The sequence below is a fragment of the Onychomys torridus genome, chromosome 5, assembly GCF_903995425.1.
Source record: "Onychomys torridus chromosome 5, mOncTor1.1, whole genome shotgun sequence".
Taxonomy (NCBI): Eukaryota; Metazoa; Chordata; class Mammalia; order Rodentia; family Cricetidae; genus Onychomys; species Onychomys torridus.
The window spans coordinates 50,505,055-50,525,641 of record NC_050447.1 but is presented as its reverse complement, the minus strand read 5'-3'; the positions used below and the strand labels follow the sequence as shown (position 1 = coordinate 50,525,641).

Genomic DNA, 20,587 nt, shown 5'->3' with positions numbered 1-20,587 from the left:
GAGGTTCTGGCCAGCTTGACTTTATCACCCTGTAAAGCCAGGCCCTACCTTACACCACCTTGCTATGTAAGGAATTGGACCGCTGTGGACGCCATCAGGATCTGAGCTGGGCAGGATATGTTTCACTTTTTTGTGCCCTCCAAACAGTAGACAGTATGCAGGCCAGCCCCAGAGTCCTGTCAGTAGGAGGTACTGGACAATGGCACCACAGCAAATTAGGGAGAGGTTGCTACTATGCCTCAGGTTCCTACATAGGATGAGGTGGGAAGGGTAGGGCCACTGTGTCCTGGAGAGAAGACCACAGGCCAGGCAGGTCTCGGAGTGGCAGGACCTCCTAAGACCCTTCATACTAGCTCTGGTCACCTATGCCCTTGGTGCAAAGAATCTGTTTTGTGGTGTTCAGTAACAGTAAGTGCTCAGTGACCCCTCCCCACATGGACCTGCATTCCTGAAGTAGAGAAGGCCCTTCTTCTGTTGTCTTCTGGGCTTGGATGGGGAGGTCAGAGCTGCAGCTTATGGCAGTGACCTGGGGAGCACTAGCATCAGCAGGGTGAGAGACCTTGCTCCCAGGAGACACAGCAAGTGTAACAGCCAGTGTCTGTGGGTCGGCAAGGGTCAGAGCTGGCTGTGACTGCCTGGGGCCCAGGAAAGGCACTTGCATCCTCAGCACTGCCCTCAGAGGTGCTGGATTCAGTGTGCCTAGCTATGTGGGGCCCCAGTGAGAGTGAGCTTACAGTGGTTTCTGTAACAAGTCACCCTGCTGAGAGCCATACCCACCCACTGGAGGTCTGCCCGAGTAGCTTCTGGGGCTGCAGTCAGAATATGACCCAGCTGTGCCTTTTTAGAGGGCTCCAGGGACTAGCTTCCTGTCTCTTCTTGTTTGGGGGCATCTTTGGCTCATGACACCGTCTACCTCAAAGCCACCATGGCCAACTGAATCCTTTCCATGTCCCATGGCCCTGCAGCCCTCTTCACTCCTAATGCTCTGTGATGACAGTCACTGATGGTCCCCCCTTGTTGAGTTAGCTGTGACATCAGCCCCACCTCTGCCTTAGTCTCTTTTGCCATGTGAGTCACGTGTGCACGGGGGCAGAGATTGGGCACGGATGCCTTGGGTCCATCATTCTGCCAAGCATAGCGGGGAGGACAGCTCCTGCCCAGCTCAGTGTGCTTTGATCCAGAGGGGTCATGGAGCATGGGTAGGATGTGGGCATTCAGGGACAGGTATTCGGGAGTTCATCCTGAGCAGTGTGTTGACAACCACTGGGGCCTTGGGCCAGATCCCTCCAAGACACACAGCCTAGGCGCTGGGCCCTTTCTCCTGTGTTGAGCCTCTGGTGAAGGTCTAGCTTCCATACTCTGCTCACCACAGAGCCCAGCCCCTCTGTCCCCAGGTCCTTTCTGGAAACTGTTTCATGCCCTGTGAGCAGCTGGAAACACTTCTGATCAACTGTGGGAGGTACAGACTCTCAGCCAGGCAGGAGGGATCATGCGGGAGACTTGGAAGGCAGGATGGGAAGTCTTTTCCCACCTCGACCCTCCATCTGACCATCTGTCCAGCCTCAGAGGCCCTTCCGGGACATGATGCTGCCTGGTTTTTCCGGGTGTGAGAGGAAAGTGTGAAGCCCGACGGCAGAATGGAGCGCCCTGTGTGCGTTTATGATTTGTACAGCTGCTGCCCTGCTGGCACTGGCCCCTGGAAGGTCTGACACTGCTGGGCCCTGTTCCCCACGTAGGCGGCTGCCTGATTCTCAGGGTCTGGGCCTAAGCTGGCCTGCACAGAGAGGAGATGCTGGATTGGCTTAGGGCTGGGTGTCCCAGGCAAAACAAGGCAGGACAGGACAGAGTTGGGATGCATCAGGACCCATGCTGTGTGGGAACTGTTCTCAGCCACCTGCTTGTAATTAGAGCTAGGAAGCCCACTGCCTGCCCTGGCAGAGTTCACCTCCCAGGCTGCCCTTGATCTCTGACCCCGATTCCTTACTCTCCCCAAGGGGGCCTGCTCAAGTCTTAGCCTCACCAGCCCCTTGGTAACTCCCCTCATCCCCCGCAACACACACCCTGTGTAGATTCCATCCCCTGCTTTATGCACTGGTTCCCTAGCTCAGCCCTGGGAAGCTACAAAGCCCTCTCACTCTGCTGAGTCCTGCCCTCGGATAGCTCTATGGCTCTTAGCTGTTAGGTACTGGGTGAACTTCCTAGGCCAGTGACTGGGAGAGGTATAGTGGGGTGACAAACAGTTGATTGGTAGGTAACCAAATGACACTGGGATCCCAGGCCTGTAAGCAGACTGCCTTGCCCTCCCAGGACAGAAACCTGCACCCTGAGACTGGGGCTTAGGCTTCCTGGATCACAGCTGGCTTCTTGGTCTCTGGATTTATCCGTGTTTTGCTCCAGAGCAGATGGGAGAGGCCTTCCCCAGCTTCTTCCCTTTGCTGAGGGATCCTCAGCTCAGACCTGTGGTGGGATCCCTACCCTATCCTCTCTTCATCCCATTCCAGTGTGTGAAGTCAGACGTACCAAAGCCATTCCTTCCCTCTCGATACCCTAGGCAGCCCACCCTGGCCCAGCTCACATTGAGATACTGTGGAGTGGTGCCTCGGCCTAGGGGTGGGGAGTGCTGGAGTCTATTCCGAGTGAGATCTAGTGGGGGCTGCAGTCATTGGGGGCAGGGCATGAAAGGCTCCAGAAGGTGAGAAGGAGGCAAGAATATGGGAAGCACCTCTGAGCCTCTCCTGACTGATCAGTGGATCTAGGAGTTCCAGCAGGGTCAAGGCCATAGGTCAGGAACTTGGTCTGCTATCCTCCCTGCTGTTAGAATACCCCTCCCCCAGACCACTTCCTGTTTTTTTCTAGGAAGTGCACATAATAGTCCATCTCTCTCTGCTGGTGGCTGTTTTGTCGCAGTGTTGAGCCCCTTCCTGGCCTGAACGGTACAGGGGGATTACCTCCCTGGTATGGGATGACAGTCCCTTCCTTGAAGATGGGCTTCTTCCATCTAGCCAATGGGTCAGGGCCCAGTGTGTGGTAGGAAAGAAAGATGGCCAGGAACAAAGGTAGCTGTCATCCTGGGCCTTGGATGAGCTTGGCTAAGTCCAGTGCACTCTCTTCCCCAGGACGGGAGCAGCTGGGAGCAGTCAGGCTGGTAGAGGAGGGAGGCCCTGCCTGGAAAGGAGTCAGATGTGATGTGATAGGAAACTCAGGTCTTTGAGATTCTGGGCCCATGGAGGCTCCTGGGTCTGTGAAGGACCCAGTGTGGATCTGGGTGCTGACAGTGAGTGGGCTAAGCCTGGGAGCTCATCTATCTCTTGGAGCCTACACTTACTCTCCTGTCAGATGGGCAGGGTTTCCTGCTACCTCACGGCTTGTGGCCAGGACCAAGCAAGGGCTGACTCTCGGTGAGAGTGGAGGAGATTCCCCAGGCTCAGCAGGACCCCTGCCCAGCTGGTTGGTGGTGGTGGTAGAGAGCTCTTGGCAGAGTGGTCCATCCAGCCATCTCCAGGAGTCAGGGTTATTATTCTAGAGGTCAGGGTTTATCCTGCAGAGGCTGCCACATTGAGCCACCTCTTTCTCTCCTGCTGCTGGGCCCCACATGCAGTTAGACATCCTCACTCCACTTCCAGCCTCCACTGTGACCACTGCCTCTGTAAGGTCTGGCCCAGGAGGACTGGCCCAGAGACCCACTGCCCTCTATCTTCCACGGGGCTTCTTCCATTACTGAGACCACCTACCACCCTCCACCACAGGCCTTCTCCCCTCATATGCCACCTCAGTGGGAGCCACTTCTGACCCCCCCACTCATATCTATCCTGACGTGCCCTTGTGGCAACATGGTGGGACCCCTGCAGTTGTGGTTCTCAACTGGTTTCCCAAGAAGGTCTGTGCACTTTAGGATAGATCTTCCACGGTGCATGTTGTACGATTCATAGCTGAGCTGAGGCGCCTGTCCTTCCTCGCTCTCAGGACCTACCATGGGTTCCTTAGGACCCTCCTTTCTGGTTCTTCTGGCAGAAACCAGCCACACCTTCACCTCCCAATGTTACTGGAGCTCTATGTGGGCCTGATGCTCCTAGCCCTGATGTCAGGGCTGCTCTTGGTGTTGGTCTTGTCCTGTGGTCAAGCTTTTCTCTCCTGTCCTCTGATGCCCTTCCAGAGGTTGGACACGGGAGAGTACTTGGGCCACAGCTGGAGTACCGCCCTGCTCTCTGGTGCCCAAGGCTTAGCTCAGCCACCTGGCCATATGCACAATGTGGCTGAGTCCCAGAACCTTCTGGGGTGGAAAGTACAGGGAGGAAAAAAAGGAGTGTGTGTCACCAATGAGGCTGTCCCAGCAGGGACCAAGGTCAGTTCTGAGTCTATTCCACACATTTGGACTGTGCCCAAGAAACTGCACAGGACAGACAGACATATTGGCAATGGTCACCGAGGGTGGGGGTGGGGCAGTACAGGTGTGATGCTGCTGGGCTGCCTTCATGGGAGACATGTGGCTCTGAGGCTTTCCATGCTGACGGCCTCAGTAGCCCTGTGGCCGGTTTGACTGCTGAGTGAGTTGACTGCAGCAGGTGAAGAGCTAGAAGCTGGCCCCAGTCTCTGTCCATGTGTGAGTTGCTCACCCACTCTCAGAGGACAGAGACAAAGACCAGGGCCCTATGTCCTCCCTGGCCAGCTATGGCCACGTAGCCTGGTCTGCAGCCTAGGACCTCCCTGCTGACTGGGCTGGCTAGGGTGGCTACAGGCAGAACAGGGCTGCAGAACACCCTTAGTGTGCGTGTATAGCCTGCCAAACACAGTATGTCCCCATGTGACAGGGTCCCATGGTTTGATGGCTGACTGCTAGCCTATTTCTTTCCCATGAAGTAATCAGTGAAATAAGATCTCTGAAGGCGGGTATTCACTCAGTGGGGCCTGAGGCTGGGGCTTGCAGCTGGGGCCTGTGTCCTGTTTGTCATGACTTTGTATGGCTGTGGAAGCTTCTGCTCTGCAACACCCCAGATGAAGGCAGCTGGCAACCCACTTTTTTTGTTTTTGTTTTTGTTTTTTGAGACAGGGTTTCTCTCTGTAACTTTGGAGCCTGTCCTGGAACTCGCTCTGTAGACCAGGCTGGCCTCGAACTCAGAGATCCACCTGCCTCTGCCTCCAGAGTGCTGGGATTACAGGCATGCGCCACCACCGCCTGGCTGCAACCCTCTTCTTTAGGGACATCTGGCCCCCACCACCCAGGCCCATTCTTTGGGATACTACCTTCTTCATGCCCTCATTTCCAGCCTCCATGCAGGGGCAGGTGGGCATGGCTGTGGTAGATAATGGCTTCTTATTCTCTGCTTGTTTCTTCCTCTTTGTTTCCAAGACCTCGCACTGACATCCCTGTGATAGCTAAATAAGAAGATTAAATTGTGTCTCTCCTGTTCAGTGTTGGTCTTTTGAGGGGCAGGGTGCCTCTGCATGCAACAGGACAGTGGGGAGCAAAGCCAGTGTAGCAACTGGCCGGAATTGCTCCCCAGACACCCCTAAACAGTCTCTGCTAGTCCCTTCCCCATTCTGGGGAAGGTCCACCAACAGTGTCCACCAACCAGGCACCAGGAGGGAACATGTACCCTGTGTAGGCTACTCTTGTCACTGGAGGCTCCCGCTGCCCCTGGAAGGTGCCATGAGTCTTGCGGCTGGTCCCCTTGCCCAGACCCTGTGTCCATGCTGACTGAATGTCTTAGGCACACAGACAAGGAGGCTACTAGCCTAGGCACTGATTCTTGCTCTGCCCACTCTCCCACAGGTCACACAGGCCGCCTACTTCGTGCACTACTCTGCCTCAGCCTGCTCTTCCTGGTGGCCCACCTGGCCTTCCAGATATGCCTCTACACAATGCCTCACCTGAAACAGCTTCTGGACCAAGACTGTAAGTACTAAGGAGCAGAGCCAGGGAGGGGTGCTTGAGGACAGCAGTCCTGGGATGGAGGAGATGAGGTGCCAGCTTGGAACCTCAGGCCGCCAGCCTCATTGGGCCACCCTGCCTCACTCAGCCTTCACCTAATATGGGCAGCCCCTGGTGCCTGGTCACGATTTATGTGTGACCCAGATGGCCTAGCCTGCATATTCCTGGCAGTGATGTGGTCAGTGGGGACTGGCCAATCCCAGAGTGGCATCAGGTGGGAACAGCCTCAGGCTTTCTGGTGTCCCCACCTGTCAACATCTTCCTCCTGTGTCCACTAGCAGCTTAGTCATGTGGCTGTATAACACTACACTACTTAGTGTCCCTGTTCAGCCTCGGTGTCCCTGCCCTATACCCAGGGACAGTGTCTCCACTTCTAGTCAGGGAGGGACTGACACCTGCACCCCAGCTTTGTGTGAAAAAGTCCTGGGTTTCAGGTCTCTACCACTCTGGAGCCCAGTCCAGCTTCACGGGCCATTTCTAGCCCTCCCCCCACGATTGAGAGTCTCTGTCCTGCCACTGGACCAGCCAAGCAGCATGAGTACCTGACTGGCCTCAGTTTCCCTGTCTGTAATGGTGGCATGGTGGCACACACTTTTAATCTTAGCACTTGGGAGGCAGAAGCAGGAGGATCACTGTGAGTTTGAAGCCAGCCTGGTCCACAGAATAAGTTCTTGGATAACCAGGACTACAAGAGAGACCCTGTCTCAAAAACAAATGACCAAGCAAAAGAGGGTGACATTTTCAGCATTCCTGAATCACTGAAAGCCCATTCTACATGAGATCCCTAGCAGCCATGCCCATGAGGCCCCCTGGCCTCACCAGAAAAACCACTGAGCATCCTGCCTGGCCTGGAACCTCTTCCTCAACTCTTTTCTCTACAGGCAGCCTTTGGGAGGTGTCTCGACACATAGGGGTTACAAGGTAAGATCCTCATTACTTCCTCGCCCACTGCGAGCCTCCCTTTGGAGTTCTTAGTCCTAAGGATAGCCTGTCCCCATCCCCTTGTCCCACTCTGTTCTCCATGTCCTTCACAGGCTGGGCCTGAACGACCTAAAGGACATCCTGAACACCACCAGGCTGGTGGCGCCTGACCTGGGAGTCCTAGTGGTGTCCTCCCTTTGCCTTGGCCTCTGTTCGCGCTTCACCAGGCAGGCTCGACAGAGCCAGCGCACCCAGGAGCTGGTAAGGGACTGCAGCAGCCATCGTGGTGAGGGTGTTGTGCCCAAGCCCCACCCACTCTGACAATTTTGATTTGAACAAACGTAGACATTTAAGGTTAAGTTTGGAGGATATTTATGTGTAGCATGTGAAGAGGACTATGGGAGAGAAAAACACGTCCTGCCACATGCTCCCACTTTCGGTCATGTGGCTTTGTTCACAGGAGGCCTGCTCTGCAGGACCCCAGTTCTCAATTAACAGAACCCCGAAGTGGGTCTGTACTCCGGCAACTGTCACTTGTGGGCATCAGCCAAGTTGAAATATGTTGGGTAAGAACCTGAGAGGTTGCGGTTGCCTCCCTGCATGACCTGAGGCTCTCATCTAGCTTATTTTTAGGGAGAGACAGGGGCCTGCCGCTGTTCCCAGGCACCACAGCTGGACACTCAGCACCTTTGAGCCCTGCTCAAGGTCTGCAGTCCAGCTTTCCCACACCATGCCAGCCTTAGCCTGTTCCCCCATCCCCCCAGCTGAGATAGGATTTATGGCCACCCAGGTGTCTTGGTGCAGGCACACCCTGCTCTCAGACACCAGGTCCCAGCATCCATTTATCAACACCTGACACTTGATAGGCTTTAGAGGAAACCAGAGAGTGGAAGGGACTCCAGAAGCCTCAGGAGGTTGGGGGCTGGGTGGAGCTGTGAGGATCAGGTGGCTTGGGGGTATCTGTCCCTCTGTCAGCAGCTGTCCTTGTCTTCCTGTGCCTAGAACTGCTCATTTGTCACAATGCTTCTCAAGAGGTTCCCAGAGCCTCGAGGCCAGCCAGGGCTACACAGTGAGACCCTGTCTCAAAAATAAAATCCATAAACTAGGCAGTGGTAGCACACACCTTTAATCCCAGCACTTGGGAGGCAGAGGCTGGCAGATCTCTGTGAATTCAAGGTAAGCCTTATCTACAGAGCGAGTTCCAGGACAGCCAGGGCTACACAGAAAAACCCTGTCTCAAAAAACAAAAACAAACAAAAAAAGAGGTTTCCAGGACTAGGCCAGGTCATCATATCTTCTACCCCAGGGGCATCTCCTCTCCCCCTGACTAGCAGAGTATAGCTCTACCTTCTCCCTCAGCTCCTCCTCCTCCTCCTCCTCCAGGTCTTCTGAGGCTTTACTTCCAGCTTCTAAGGGCTTGTAGAAGAGGGGAGCTCAGGGACTAGCTATTCTGTCTCCTGACCTGACCTCCAGCCCTTATGCTTCTAGTCGATAATAAGTAGTACATCCCTGGGACCTTGATAGCTGCCTCATCTTTCATGCCCAGGCTCCACAGCTTTCTTTGCAAGATGGGAAGTATACTCAGAGAGGTTAGGCAACTTTCCTCAGGCTCTCCAGCATAGAGACAAGTGGAGCATGAGAGGTGCCCATGCCATCTTCTCCAGAGCATTGCACTCAGCCTAAGAACCCAATAACCCCTCAACTGTTCCCACAGGCACAGCTAGGGACATGGGCTGCCAGCGGCTGGCTTGAGCCAGGGCTGCTGACGACAGTTTGTGTTCTTTCCCACCATACCCTGGCTTTCCCCGAGGCCTGGGATGCAGCTCTGTTCTGGGAAACCTTCCGTCAGTGCCAGGGAAAGCAGATCCAGTCAGGTCTCGGTCTCCTGCCCCAGGCGGGGACTGTCTTGTTTCTTTTCAGGTAGCTGTACACTGCTGTCATTCTGGAGGGTCAAAGAGGTCAGCAGCAGTTCAGGACATGGCACCTTCTCTGGGGTGTGGGAAGACTAGGAGCTGCCCAGTTGGAGAGCTGGAGGTCCTGATGCTGCTGTGTCCCTCAGCCCCCTACTCCCACTCCCCAGAGCCCCATAAGATAGAAATGTAGCCCTGCCCTCCCTGACCTGTGGGATTGGGGCAGTCGCCTGGTACCTCTGGATCAAGGACTGTGGGTCTGAAGGTGCTCTAAAAACTGCAGTGTAGGGCATGTGGTATGCCTGTGTACATGTTCTTTCTCTCCTTCCTAAAGGTCTCTTCCCAGGAGCCGAACAAAACTGACAGAGGGTCTTCAGGGACAGATTTGGGGTCTGGGAGGCTGTCCTGGCTTCTAGGGTATTGAGACCAAGATGGGACAAAAAGAGATGCTTGAAGTGTTCCAGAATAGCTGGGTCATCCTGCGCCTGTCCTGCCAGGATTGTGGATGGGGCCCTAAGGGTGACACTTAGTGACAGAGCTCTAGTGAGAAGGGAGAAAGGCATGGGCAGAGAGGAAGCTCTGCCAGGGTGTTAGGCTGTGGGCAACATCAGAGGGGCAGCTGTGGCACAGGCCTTATCTCTTTACCTCAGCTAGACAGATAAGGCTGGAGCAGCCTTGGGGTGATGATCATGTCACTTCCCCATAACTTTAGCAGGATGATGACGACATGGATGCTGCCCCAGCGGTTCTGGCAACCAAACGCAGGCCATGGCTGAGCTCCCGTTTCCGGGTCACAGCCCACTGGCTGCTGATGGCCTTTGGAAGGATGCTGACCATCGTACTGCTGGCGCTGGCAGGTACTCTAGAGAGGGGATAGAGCCTTGACACTGACTGGCATGGGGAGGTGACTCAGAGCTCCCAGATGGGCCGGGCCAGGCGTGACCCAGAGGGCCTGTGCTCCCCCACCCTGTAGGTATAGCCCACCCTTCGGCCTTCTCCAGTGTCTACCTGCTCGTCTTCCTGGCCATCTGCACATGGTGGGCCTGCCACTTCCCACTCAGTTCCTTGGGCTTCAACACACTCTGTGTCATGGTGAGCTGCTTTGGCGCCGGCCATCTCCTTTGCCTCTACTGCTACCAGACAGCTTTTGTCCAGGGTGTGCTGCCACCTGGCAGCATCTGGGCCAGGTAAGGCTTCCATATGGGCCTTCCCACCCAGCCATGGCTCTGCTGCCCTCAAAGCTGGCAGTCAGTGAGTGACATGCCCTCTCCCTGAACAGGGTGTTCGGTCTCAAGAACTTCATAGACCTCCCCAACTGCACCAGCCCCAACGTGCTGGTGCTCAACACTAACCACTCCTGGCCCATCTACGTGAGCCCTGGCATCCTGCTGCTGCTGTACTACACGGCCGCCTCTCTCCTGAAGCTCCGTAAGAGCCGTCCCTCAGACCTGGTAAGTCCCTGCTATCACCTCTGCTGGCGTCTGCTACGCTGCTGAGGCGGAGGTCCTGGGGCCCTCCCAGCTCCAGGACTGGTACTCAGGGTTCTGGTCTCTCCAGAGGAAGGAGGCACCTAGGGAGGATGAGGAACATGAACTGGAATTGGACCAGCTGGAGCCAGAGCCCCAGGCTAGGGATGCCAGCCAGGTGAGCAGATAGTCGTGGGTATCCCAAAGTCATGGGGAACTGCCTGCAGCCGCTAGCTCACCCACATGTCTTCTGCAGTTTGTGATACCCACGTCCACAGGACCTGACATTGACAACTGCACTGTGCACGTCCTAACCAGCCAGAGTCCTGTCCGCCAGCGTCCCGGTGAGTTAGAGGCCCCGCCAGCGTCCCGGTGAGTTAGAGGCCCGGTGGCCAGGGGGATGCCCTCCTGTGAACACTTATTATTAGCAGGGGCCCATTTTGCTCTGATCTCTCTGTGGGCAAGTCTAGGACTGCCCCCTGGTGGTCATAGGTCTTACACACACTCCTTGCCTTATGCCCAAACCTCACAGGGCCAGTCCTGTGGCTCAGTAGCTGATCCCCAAAACCCTTTGGGTGGCCCTCCAGGTCTCCCATTCCCATGGCCCAGGGTCCCAGGAGCCTCTGTTGTCCTGGGAGTGTTGGCCTTGGAGTTTCACTGATTTGCATTTCCGTGGAGACTGCTAGATCTTTTTCTGGGTCCTTATTTCTTTATTTTGAACTTAAAAAAAACCCTTTAATTACATATATTTATTTATTGTGGGGGGGGAGGTCAAGCTATTGTATGCATGTAGAAGTTAGAGGGCTACTTGCAGGACTTGGTTCTCTCTTTCTACTATGGGTCTTGAACTCAGGTCCTCAGGCTTGGTGACAGGAACCTTAACTTGTTGAGCCATCTTGCAGACCTCTACTCTGAACTCTGGGGTTGAGATTATTTTCTGATACTGGAGATTAGCTGCAGGACCCTGTGTGCCTGGCTTTATACTGTACTACTAAGCTACATCTCCTGACCTTCATTTATGCAACTTGTCATTGTGTGATCCATGTGAGTCACAGATCTGAAAGGGCTATTTCCTGCACCAGAGTCTTAAAACGTGAGACCAGTAGTGTCTGGCCGGGGTCACATGACATTCCAGAAGGGTCAGATTCTTCTGTTGATTTTGACCAGCATCCACTATGACTACCTGGTGGGCCTGGCCCCCTCCCACCCATAAGGCCCTGCCAAGTGCAGGTGGCCTGCTCCATGATTTAGGGCTGCATTGAGTATCGGGGAGGGACCCCAAAGGGTTCCTATGTGGTAGCTAATCTCAGTCCCACCCTCAGCACGCTCCAGGCTGGCTGAGCTGAAAGAGATGTCACCACTACATGGCCTGGGCCGCCTCATCATGGACCAGAGCTATGTGTGTGCCCTGATTGCCATGATGGTAAGGAGCAGCCCCCAGGGCCACTGCCGTTTCCTTATAGAATTCAGGGAGGTGGGCTGTAGTTCATTTCAGAAACTGAGGCCCACAGTCTTGTCACTAGAAACAGTGCTGGAATTGTCCGTGGAAGTCACCAACATCCCACATATGTGTGTGCAGTGCATGTATACACAATGTTGTATGTGGGCTACCTCATGGGGCCCTTACTGTTGGGGGCTGAGGAGCTGGTCAGGTGTCCCATGCAGTCCTTGCTCACTTACCCTGGCTGTCCAGGTGTGGAGCATCACATACCACAGCTGGTTGACCTTCGTGCTGCTGCTGTGGGCCTGCCTCATCTGGACTGTGCGTAGCCGCCACCAGCTGGCCATGCTCTGCTCACCCTGCATCCTGCTGTATGGGCTGACACTCTGCTGCCTGCGCTATGTGTGGGCCATGGAACTCCCCGAGCTGCCCACCACCCTGGGCCCTGTCAGCCTGCACCAGCTGGGGTTGGAGCACACACGCTACCCCTGCTTGGACCTTGGTGCCATGGTGAGTGTCATCTGCCACATCTGGGCAATGGTGGGATTTTTGCCGGGAACCCAGGAGGATAATAGTGTTAACTGGTCACTTGTTCAATTGGGTAGAGACTGTAGAAGAGTTGGTTTTTGGGTTTTTGGTTTGGTTTTGGTTTGTTTGTTTGTTTGTTTGTTTGTTTGTTTTGTTTTTCCAGAAAGAGTTTCTCTGTGTAGCTTTGGAGCCTCCCCTGGAACTCACTCTGTAGACCAGGCTGGCCTCAAACTCACAGAGATCCACCTGGCTCTGCCTCCCGAGTGCTGGGATTAAAGGCGTGTGCCACTACCACCCAGCCATAGGAAAATATGTCTTAGGTCAACATTGAGTTACTATGGGTCCACCCTGGAATATAGAAGCTGTGCTAGGTGTGGTGGCCTTCAATCCCAGCACTGGGGAGGCAGAGACAGATCGAGGCCAGCCTGGTCTACAGAGTGAGTTCCAGGAGAGCCCAGGCTACACAGAGAAACCCTGTCTCAAAAAAACCAAATACATACATGTGGTGTATATGTTCAAAGCCTGTTTGCTGAGTGACTGGCATTGTGCTGTTGCAGATGCTATCTCCATGTCCTTAATGCTGTGGGAGTCCCTGTGTATTCTGCCTGCCTGACAGGGCTCCATTATGCGACCCTGGGTGTCCGTGACTTGTGTCTGGTCAATTTGGTTCTTGTGTCACCCAGGTGTTTCTGCATGAGGCAGGTGTATAACAGTGTCTTGATGCCTGCCCACTGTTTGTAGGCTGATGGATTGTAATGTATTTCGTGAGACTGTGAGCCTATATGTGTACTAGTATGAACATCTGTATGCATGTGAGCGTAAACATGTGAGTTTGGCCGAAGTATATAAGATTGTGAACCTGGGTCCATGAGGCTTTCATGTGGCTCTGTGGATCTGTGGCCATGTAAGCCTACACATATGAGTGAGGTTGGATTCGTGGTCATGGGAGGGGCCGAGGGCTTTCCATGGCCCTATGTCATGGACTGGGTCCTTGGTGACACCCCTGCTCCCCACAGCTGCTCTACCTGCTCACGTTCTGGCTCCTGTTGCGCCAATTTGTGAAGGAGAAGCTGCTAAGGAAGGCAAAGGTGCCTGTCGGACTGCTGGAGGTCACAGTGGCAGAGACAGGTGAGTAGCATGTGGGGGTGGGGCGGCCTCCACCCCCACTGCCCTCTCTCTGCCAAGGCCATCACTCTGCCTTCTGTCCTGTTCTGCAGAGCCTACACAGACTCAGACACTGCTGCGGAGCCTGGGGGAGCTGGTCACAGGCATCTATGCCAAGTACTGGATCTATGTGTGCGCTGGCATGTTCATCGTGGTCAGCTTCGCCGGCCGCCTGGTGGTCTACAAAATCGTCTACATGTTCCTTTTCCTGTTGTGCCTCACCTTGTTCCAGGTGCCCACCGTGATGGGCAGGTAGGGCTAGTGAGTGGGGCTCTGTCCCTCACCTGCCCTGCTCACCAGTTACCACCTGTAGGTCTACTACAGCCTGTGGAGGAAGCTGCTCCGTGTCTTCTGGTGGCTGGTGGTAGCCTATACCATGCTGGTGCTCATTGCGGTGTATACCTTCCAGTTCCAGGACTTCCCCACCTACTGGCGCAACCTCACCGGCTTCACGGATGAGCAGTGAGTCGGGCACAGCTGAGCTGCTCCCTTTGGGGCAGCCATGGCACCTTCCCTTGTTCCTACCCTGTGCCTAGGCTCTGCTCCTGTTCACGTGGGTCTGGGGCAGGGCAGAGTGAGGTACTGACGGCTCTCTTCTGCCAGGTTGGGGGACCTGGGCCTGGAGCAGTTCAGCGTGTCGGAGCTCTTTTCCAGCATCCTCATCCCCGGCTTCTTCCTGCTGGCCTGCATCCTGCAGCTGCACTACTTCCACCGGCCCTTTATGCAACTCACTGACCTGGAGCACGTGCCCCCACCCGGCACCCGTCGCCCACAATGGGCTCACAGGTTCACTGCCTTCAAGGGCCACGGGTGCTGCGTGTTTTCTTAGTTTGTGGGGCTGGGGGTGACATTGGGAGCTGTGTCACAGCGTTAGCTGACCCTTCTCAGCTTGAAGAGGAGCCATGATGCTGTTTGGGTCCATGTACGCTTGGCCTAAAGTCCACAGAAGAAACACAGTGGGGATGTCGTGCAGAGATGGGGGATGCCCCAAGGAGAGAAGGGACGGCGACACAGGCAGGAGGTGACTCTTGGATTTCCTCAGGCAGGACACAGTGAGCCAGGCCCCTCTGCTACAGCAGCAGGAGGAGGAAGAGGAAGTCTTCAGGGATGATGGGCCAGGCATAGATGGGCCGGGCATGGATGGGCCCCACCAGGCCACACAGGTCCCTGAGGGTGAGTCTGGAAAGGGTGGGCAGAACACAGCCCCACAAGGTATCCAGGGTGCCAAGAAGCTCTGCCACCTCCTGGATGTGGATTTGAGGAAGGCACACCTGAGCCCCAGGGGCTCCAACCCTCCTTCCTGGCTCTCCCCTTCTCCTCTAGCCCAAGCCCCTCCTCACCAGGCTCTTTCCCTTCCATCCCAAGCTCCATCCCACCCCATCCCCACTAAGCTGCATCCTCCTCACCAAGCCCTACCCACTCACCAAGCCATGTCCCTCTCTCAGCCTCGCCCCTCCTTACCAAACCCCGCTCTCTCCTTTATCACTGAGTCCCTCCCCCTTTACAATCCACTCTCTTACCAAATCCCACCAATCCTTACCTCTTGACTAAGCCCCACCCCTTCACCAGGCTCTGCCCCTCCTCACAGAGCCCCTACCTTCACAGGTGCAGCCAGCAAATGGGGCCTGGTGGCTGACCGGCTGCTGGACCTGGCGGCCAGCTTCTCCGATGTCCTCACCCGCATCCAGGTGTTTGTGCGGCGCTTGCTTGAGCTGCACATCTTCAAGCTGGTCGCCTTCTACACTGTCTGGGTGGCCCTCAAAGAAGTGAGTGCAAGCATTCTGGGCTCAGTTTCCTTGTCTGAAGCAGGGTCGCTGGTGGCCTGGCTTGGCTGGCTGCCCTAGAGCCGGGCCTGATGGGCTGTGGCGGTTGTCCTGGAGCAGGTCCAGGTGCTGCCTGGTTTGCCCACTGCCGTCTGTTCTCCCCAGGTGTCTGTGATGAACCTGCTGCTGGTGGTGCTGTGGGCCTTTGCCCTGCCCTACCCGCGCTTCCGGCCCATGGCCTCCTGCCTCTCCACTGTGTGGACCTGTATCATCATTGTGTGCAAGATGCTCTATCAGCTCAAGATCGTCAACCCACACGAGTACTCCAGCAACTGCACTGAGGTACAGGCATGGGAAGGCATCCCTGGGGCCCAGGGGCCTTTGAGGAGTTGTCCCAACTGGAGTGATTCCTCCTGGAATGTGGACCAGTGATGAGAGTTGAGAGACCTTCTGGACAGCTGTGATACTCACCTGACTCCATCCTTTCTCTTGGGCTTCTGTCTACACCTCTGGTCTTGGCCTGTCCCCTTCCCCATCAAAGTGGTCCCAAGACTAACAGCCCTGTAAACCTCTGGTAGGGCAGCTGTTGTCCACCCTGGACCCAACTGGAGCTTCAGCTGTGGAATGGGTTTAAGATAGCACCCACAGTCCCCGCTCCACCCTGACCTGGGGCCCGCGGCTCATGCTCACCCCTCTTTGCAGCCCTTCCCCAACAGTACCAACCTGCAGCCCATGGAGATCAACCAGTCTTTGCTGTACCGTGGCCCTATTGACCCTGCCAATTGGTTCGGGGTGCGGAAGGGCTTCCCCAACCTGGGCTATATCCAGGTGAGCGGGGACTGGCAGCCAGGGCAGATGGTCCTTGATGGTCCCCGATGGTCCCCACTGACTGCTGACCCCCACCTTCACAGAACCACCTGCAGATCCTTCTGCTGCTGGTATTTGAGGCTGTGGTATACCGGCGCCAAGAGCACTACCGTCGGCAGCACCAGCGGGCCCCTCTGCCTGCCCAGGCTGTGTGCGCAGATGGCACCCGCCAGAGGCTGGACCAGGACCTACTCAGCTGCCTCAAATACTTCATCAACTTTTTCTTCTACAAATTCGGGCTGGAGGTGAGGCTGGTGTCCTTTTGTCAGGACTGATGGCAGGAGGCTCCCCTGAGCATCTATAATGACATCTAAGTGCTCTACCACAGCCTGTCCTGAGCTAGCTGAGAGGCTCGCCACAGTGCCCAGGAAGGCCAGGGAGTTCAAACTGAGTCCCCCTGCAGGAGTAGGCCAAGGCTGGCCAGTGTCTGAAGTTAAAGTCTTCCCCAGCCATGGAGCCCCTGATCCCTGAGCCTTGGCCTAATCCTAGAAGTATGGTGGAGATGGCCACTCTATGACCTCAAGGCAGGGGTCCTCTGAGCCTGTGGACCTGGAGCAGGCCAAAGAGTCCCTTCCTACCATTATGTCCATCCCTTGTATCCCCTCCAGATCTGCTTCCTGATGGCCGTGAATGTGATCGGGCAGCGCATGAACTTCATGGTGATCGTACATGGCTGCTGGCTGGTGGCCATCCTTACACGTCGGCGCCGTGAGGCCATCGCCCACCTTTGGCCCAATTACTGTCTGTTCCTCACACTGTTCCTGTTGTACCAATACCTGCTGTGCCTGGGCATGCCACCCGCACTGTGCATTGGTAAGCCACCAATTGAGGGGCTTGGTACGTGTGGTTGCATGGAAACTCATGGGCTTTTCCTTCCTGGCCACATCTAGATTCCTGTCAAGGGCACTCATTATATCCTCTGTGACCTGCACCTTCTCTCTGGGCCACTTGAGCCGTAGTTGTGACATTTTCACACAGTGCTGGCCTGAGATTGCCTTCCTGGGGGCAAGGTGACCCTGTGCCTGCAGGGCTGTGGCCTCTCGTGGCAGCAGCACCGTTGTCAGGCATGTAGTCTGTATTAAAATGGCACCAGATCGTTCTTATGGCTGTTCTCAGTTTGGCCTTTGCCCTGTATTGTAGCACGCTTTCTTCTGGGCCACCAACCAGCTTCCAAATCATGATACGGAGACTTCTTATTAGTTGTGAATACTTCACTTCATCTTATGCTTGTCCCACTAGCTCTTAAAACTTAAATTAACCTGTTTCTCTTCATCTACATTTTGCCTCAGAGCCTTTTACCTTTCTTTCCTTCTGTTTGTCCTACTCTGTGTCTGGCTGCCTGGCGGCTGCCTGGCTGACTAGCCCTGGGCATCTCCCTCTATTTCTCCCTCCTCTTCTCTCCTCTCTCTTTCTCTGGAGCCTAGATTCCTCCTCCTCCTACTCATTCCCTCTGCCTGCCAGCCCCGCCTATCCCTCTCCTGCCTAGCTATTGGCTGTTTAGCTTTTTTTTTAGCCCAATCAGGTGCCTTAGGCAGGCAAGGTGAAACAAATGCAGCGTAAACAAATGTAACACATCTTTGCCTATGTGAACAAATGCAGCATAAACAAAGGTAACACATTTTGACATAGTTAAAGTAATATTCCACAACACTGTGTTCTCTGTCTCTTTCATCCAGTTTTTGCCATCCCTGTGACATTTCAGGACAGCCAGGCTGGTGGCTTTGCCACATGCCCCAAGGGTTGGGTATGCTTGGCTTGGGGAACCCTATGTGCATGGACTTTATTCATGATGGTTCCATGGAGGTGGTGTGGCCCATGTCTGTAGCCAGGTTTGCCCATTTGACCTGTTCAGGAGCAACCTTGCCTGCCTGCCCACATCTGGGTGCTGTAGACACATGATTAACACAGGGTGACCCTGTCTACTGCTCTAGTGATGGTCTGTCTTTCTGTTCTCATGTGTCTTCAGTCTTCTGCTAGCGTTTCTGTAGGGGAGAGCTCAAATTTTCCAACCACCTGTTTAAGTTTTTTTTGTTTGTTTGTTTTTGTTTTTGTTTTTGTTTTTTAGCATCCTTGGGATAGAGATGCTAAAAAACAAAACTTCACACATGTTCAGCAAGTACTCAACCTCTGAGCTACACCTAGCCCTCTTCTTTGTTTTGAACACAGTGGAAAGGGTTTCAGGTCTTCAGACTGTCCTCCTGCCTCAGGTTGTGGGGACCTAGTAGACATCCTGAGTCATCCTGCTCTGCCAGCTGGGGTGATTCCTGGGGTTTTCCTAGTCCTCTGTGTCCTTGAGGAATGGACAATCTCTCCTCCCTGTGAGATTGCCTGGGATGTCTCCTGTACCTGGGTTATGTGCCTAGGACAGTTTCAAACATTTCAAACAAGTTCTGAGAGTGTCCTGGGGGGTATTGCATCTTCTTTCTGGTGACCTTAATCTTTGTGACTCAGTTACAGTGACATCTGCCAGGTTTTTCCATGACATTTGTATTTTTCTCCTTATAATTAATTACTATCACAAGGGGGTGCTTTGAGATTATACAAATCTCATTTCTCATTCAGCATCTTCTGAAAGAGAGCTATTGCTCCTTCTGTTTGCTTAGTCAGATGTTTATTCAGATGTGCTGAGACCACTGTTTTCCCCTTTCTCTACTCTGAGACCACTGCAGTGTGCTTTGTCTCTCACACCTTCTAGCTTTGGCTGCAGGCATTCCCAGCCCTCTCATGGCCTGGCCTTCCCAGGCACGTTGACATTTCCTGCTCTTGGGACCCCTGTCTCATCTTGTGCCCTGACACCAACCCCTGGCCACGGAGCCCCAGTCCTGTTCAGACAGAGCTTTGGGACAGACCTATTGTGACTAGGTCGCTATCTGTAGCCCACTACCTATGGTCCGCATGGCTAGTGGTGCCTCCTCCTTCCCTTGAAGCATGGTTTTCTTTTTTTCATTTTTTTTATTATTAAGAGATTTTCTATTCATTTTACATACCAACCACAGATTCCCCTCTCCTCCCTCCTCCTGTCTCCCAGCATTTCCTCCACAACTCAGCCCCCATTCCCACCTCCTCCAAGGCAAGGTCTCCCATGGGGAGTCAGCAGAGCCTGGTACATTTAGTTGAGGCAGGTCCAGGCCCCTCCTTCCTGCACCAAGGTTGTGCAAAGTGTCCCACCATAGGCACTAGGCCCCAAAAAACCAGCTCATACACTAGGGACGGGTCCTGATCTTACTGCCTGGGGGCCCCCTAAACAGTTCAAGCTGAACAATTGTCTCACCTATCCAGAGGGCCTAGTACAGTACCATGGGGGCTCCTCAGCTATTGGTCCACAGTTCATGTGTTTCCACTAGTTTGGCTGGTTGTCTCTGTACATTTTCCCATCATGATCTCAATGTCCCTTGCTTATAGAATTCCTCCTCTCTCTCGTCAACTGGACTTGTGGAGCTCTGCCTGGCACCCAGCCATGGATCTCTGCATCTACTTCCATCAGTCACTGGATGGGGCCTCTATGATGACAGTTAGGGTGTTCAGCCATCTGATCACCAGAGTAGGCCAGTTCAGGCACTCTCTCGACTATTGCCAGTAGTCTAAGGTGGGGTCATCCTTGTGGATTCCTGGGAACTTCCCTAGCACTCTGCTTCTCTCTATTCCCATGATGTCTTCATTTATCATGGTATCTCTTTCCTTGCTCTCCCACTCTGTCCCTGTTCCAGCTCAAACCTTCTGCTCCCCTAGGTTCTCATCCCCCATCCCTTGCCCTCCATTACTCACTTTTACCCCCAGTTTGCTCATGTAGATCTCATCTATTTCTCCTTCGCTGGGTGATCCATACATCCTTCCTAGGGTCCTCCCTGCTAGCTAGCCTCCCTGGAGCTGTAGGCTACTGTCTGATTATCCTTTGCTTTACATCTAGTATCCACTTATGGTGAGTACATACCAAAAGCGTGGTTTTCTGTGACTCTTACTGGTTCCTTTCTTCCCAGTACCTTCTGGGGTCTTCACTCAGTGACCTTCCCGTTTGTCACTGTCTCCTACAATACCTAGACCACTTTCTTTTATTTATTTGTTTGTTTGTTTTCTTCAAATAGCACTTTTTTCATTTATTTCACAGACTGACCTCAGTTTCCCATCCTGTGTTTCTAAGACTCCTAACAATAGTGGAAAGGATGCCTGAATTGGCCATCCACTGTAATCAGATTGGTGACCCCTTTCTTTTGATAGAGTTCGAGTTGTACTGTGGTATTCCATCCTTTGGGTTTGATGAGTTCACAGAAGGCCCTGGTTCATTCATTTCTTTCTTTATTTTGGGTATTTGAGACAGAGTTTCTCTGTGTAGCCCTAGCTGCCCTGGAACTCACTTTGTAGACCAGGCTGGTCTTGAATTCAGAGGTCTACCTGCCTCTGCCTCCCAAGTGCTGGGATTAAAGGCGTGCACCACCACTTCCCAGCTTGGGCCCTGGTTCTTGACAAGTGTGCCAAACACCCTGATTGCCTTTTAATGCAGCCCTCTGAAGCCAGTCCTGCCCTTACTCGGGTGTCAGTCTATCTTCTGTCCAGTCCAGAACATCACAGAGTAGAAGGGTGCAGTGTGCTTTGTTTCAATT

The 20,587-nt window shown here is 54.2% G+C and overlaps 1 protein-coding gene across 2 annotated transcripts in view; it reads left to right on the top strand.

Moving 5' to 3' along the window:
* The window catches only part of Piezo1 (piezo type mechanosensitive ion channel component 1), a 66,738-nt gene that overhangs the window by 34,526 nt on the left and 11,625 nt on the right, over nucleotides 1-20,587 (top strand). For both annotated transcript variants that reach the window (XM_036186776.1, XM_036186775.1), the window contains exons 3-22: nucleotides 5,771-5,893; nucleotides 6,811-6,850; nucleotides 6,964-7,111; nucleotides 9,473-9,617; nucleotides 9,734-9,947; nucleotides 10,040-10,211; nucleotides 10,318-10,404; nucleotides 10,483-10,570; nucleotides 11,549-11,649; nucleotides 11,920-12,177; nucleotides 13,212-13,323; nucleotides 13,413-13,591; nucleotides 13,673-13,821; nucleotides 13,963-14,145; nucleotides 14,402-14,532; nucleotides 14,965-15,125; nucleotides 15,288-15,464; nucleotides 15,825-15,950; nucleotides 16,034-16,234; nucleotides 16,598-16,802. In XM_036186776.1, coding sequence (XP_036042669.1) covers nucleotides 5,771-5,893; nucleotides 6,811-6,850; nucleotides 6,964-7,111; nucleotides 9,473-9,617; nucleotides 9,734-9,947; nucleotides 10,040-10,211; nucleotides 10,318-10,404; nucleotides 10,483-10,570; nucleotides 11,549-11,649; nucleotides 11,920-12,177; nucleotides 13,212-13,323; nucleotides 13,413-13,591; nucleotides 13,673-13,821; nucleotides 13,963-14,145; nucleotides 14,402-14,532; nucleotides 14,965-15,125; nucleotides 15,288-15,464; nucleotides 15,825-15,950; nucleotides 16,034-16,234; nucleotides 16,598-16,802 — 3,000 coding nt within the window. The remainder of the gene's footprint in view (nucleotides 1-5,770; nucleotides 5,894-6,810; nucleotides 6,851-6,963; nucleotides 7,112-9,472; nucleotides 9,618-9,733; nucleotides 9,948-10,039; nucleotides 10,212-10,317; nucleotides 10,405-10,482; nucleotides 10,571-11,548; nucleotides 11,650-11,919; nucleotides 12,178-13,211; nucleotides 13,324-13,412; nucleotides 13,592-13,672; nucleotides 13,822-13,962; nucleotides 14,146-14,401; nucleotides 14,533-14,964; nucleotides 15,126-15,287; nucleotides 15,465-15,824; nucleotides 15,951-16,033; nucleotides 16,235-16,597; nucleotides 16,803-20,587) is intronic.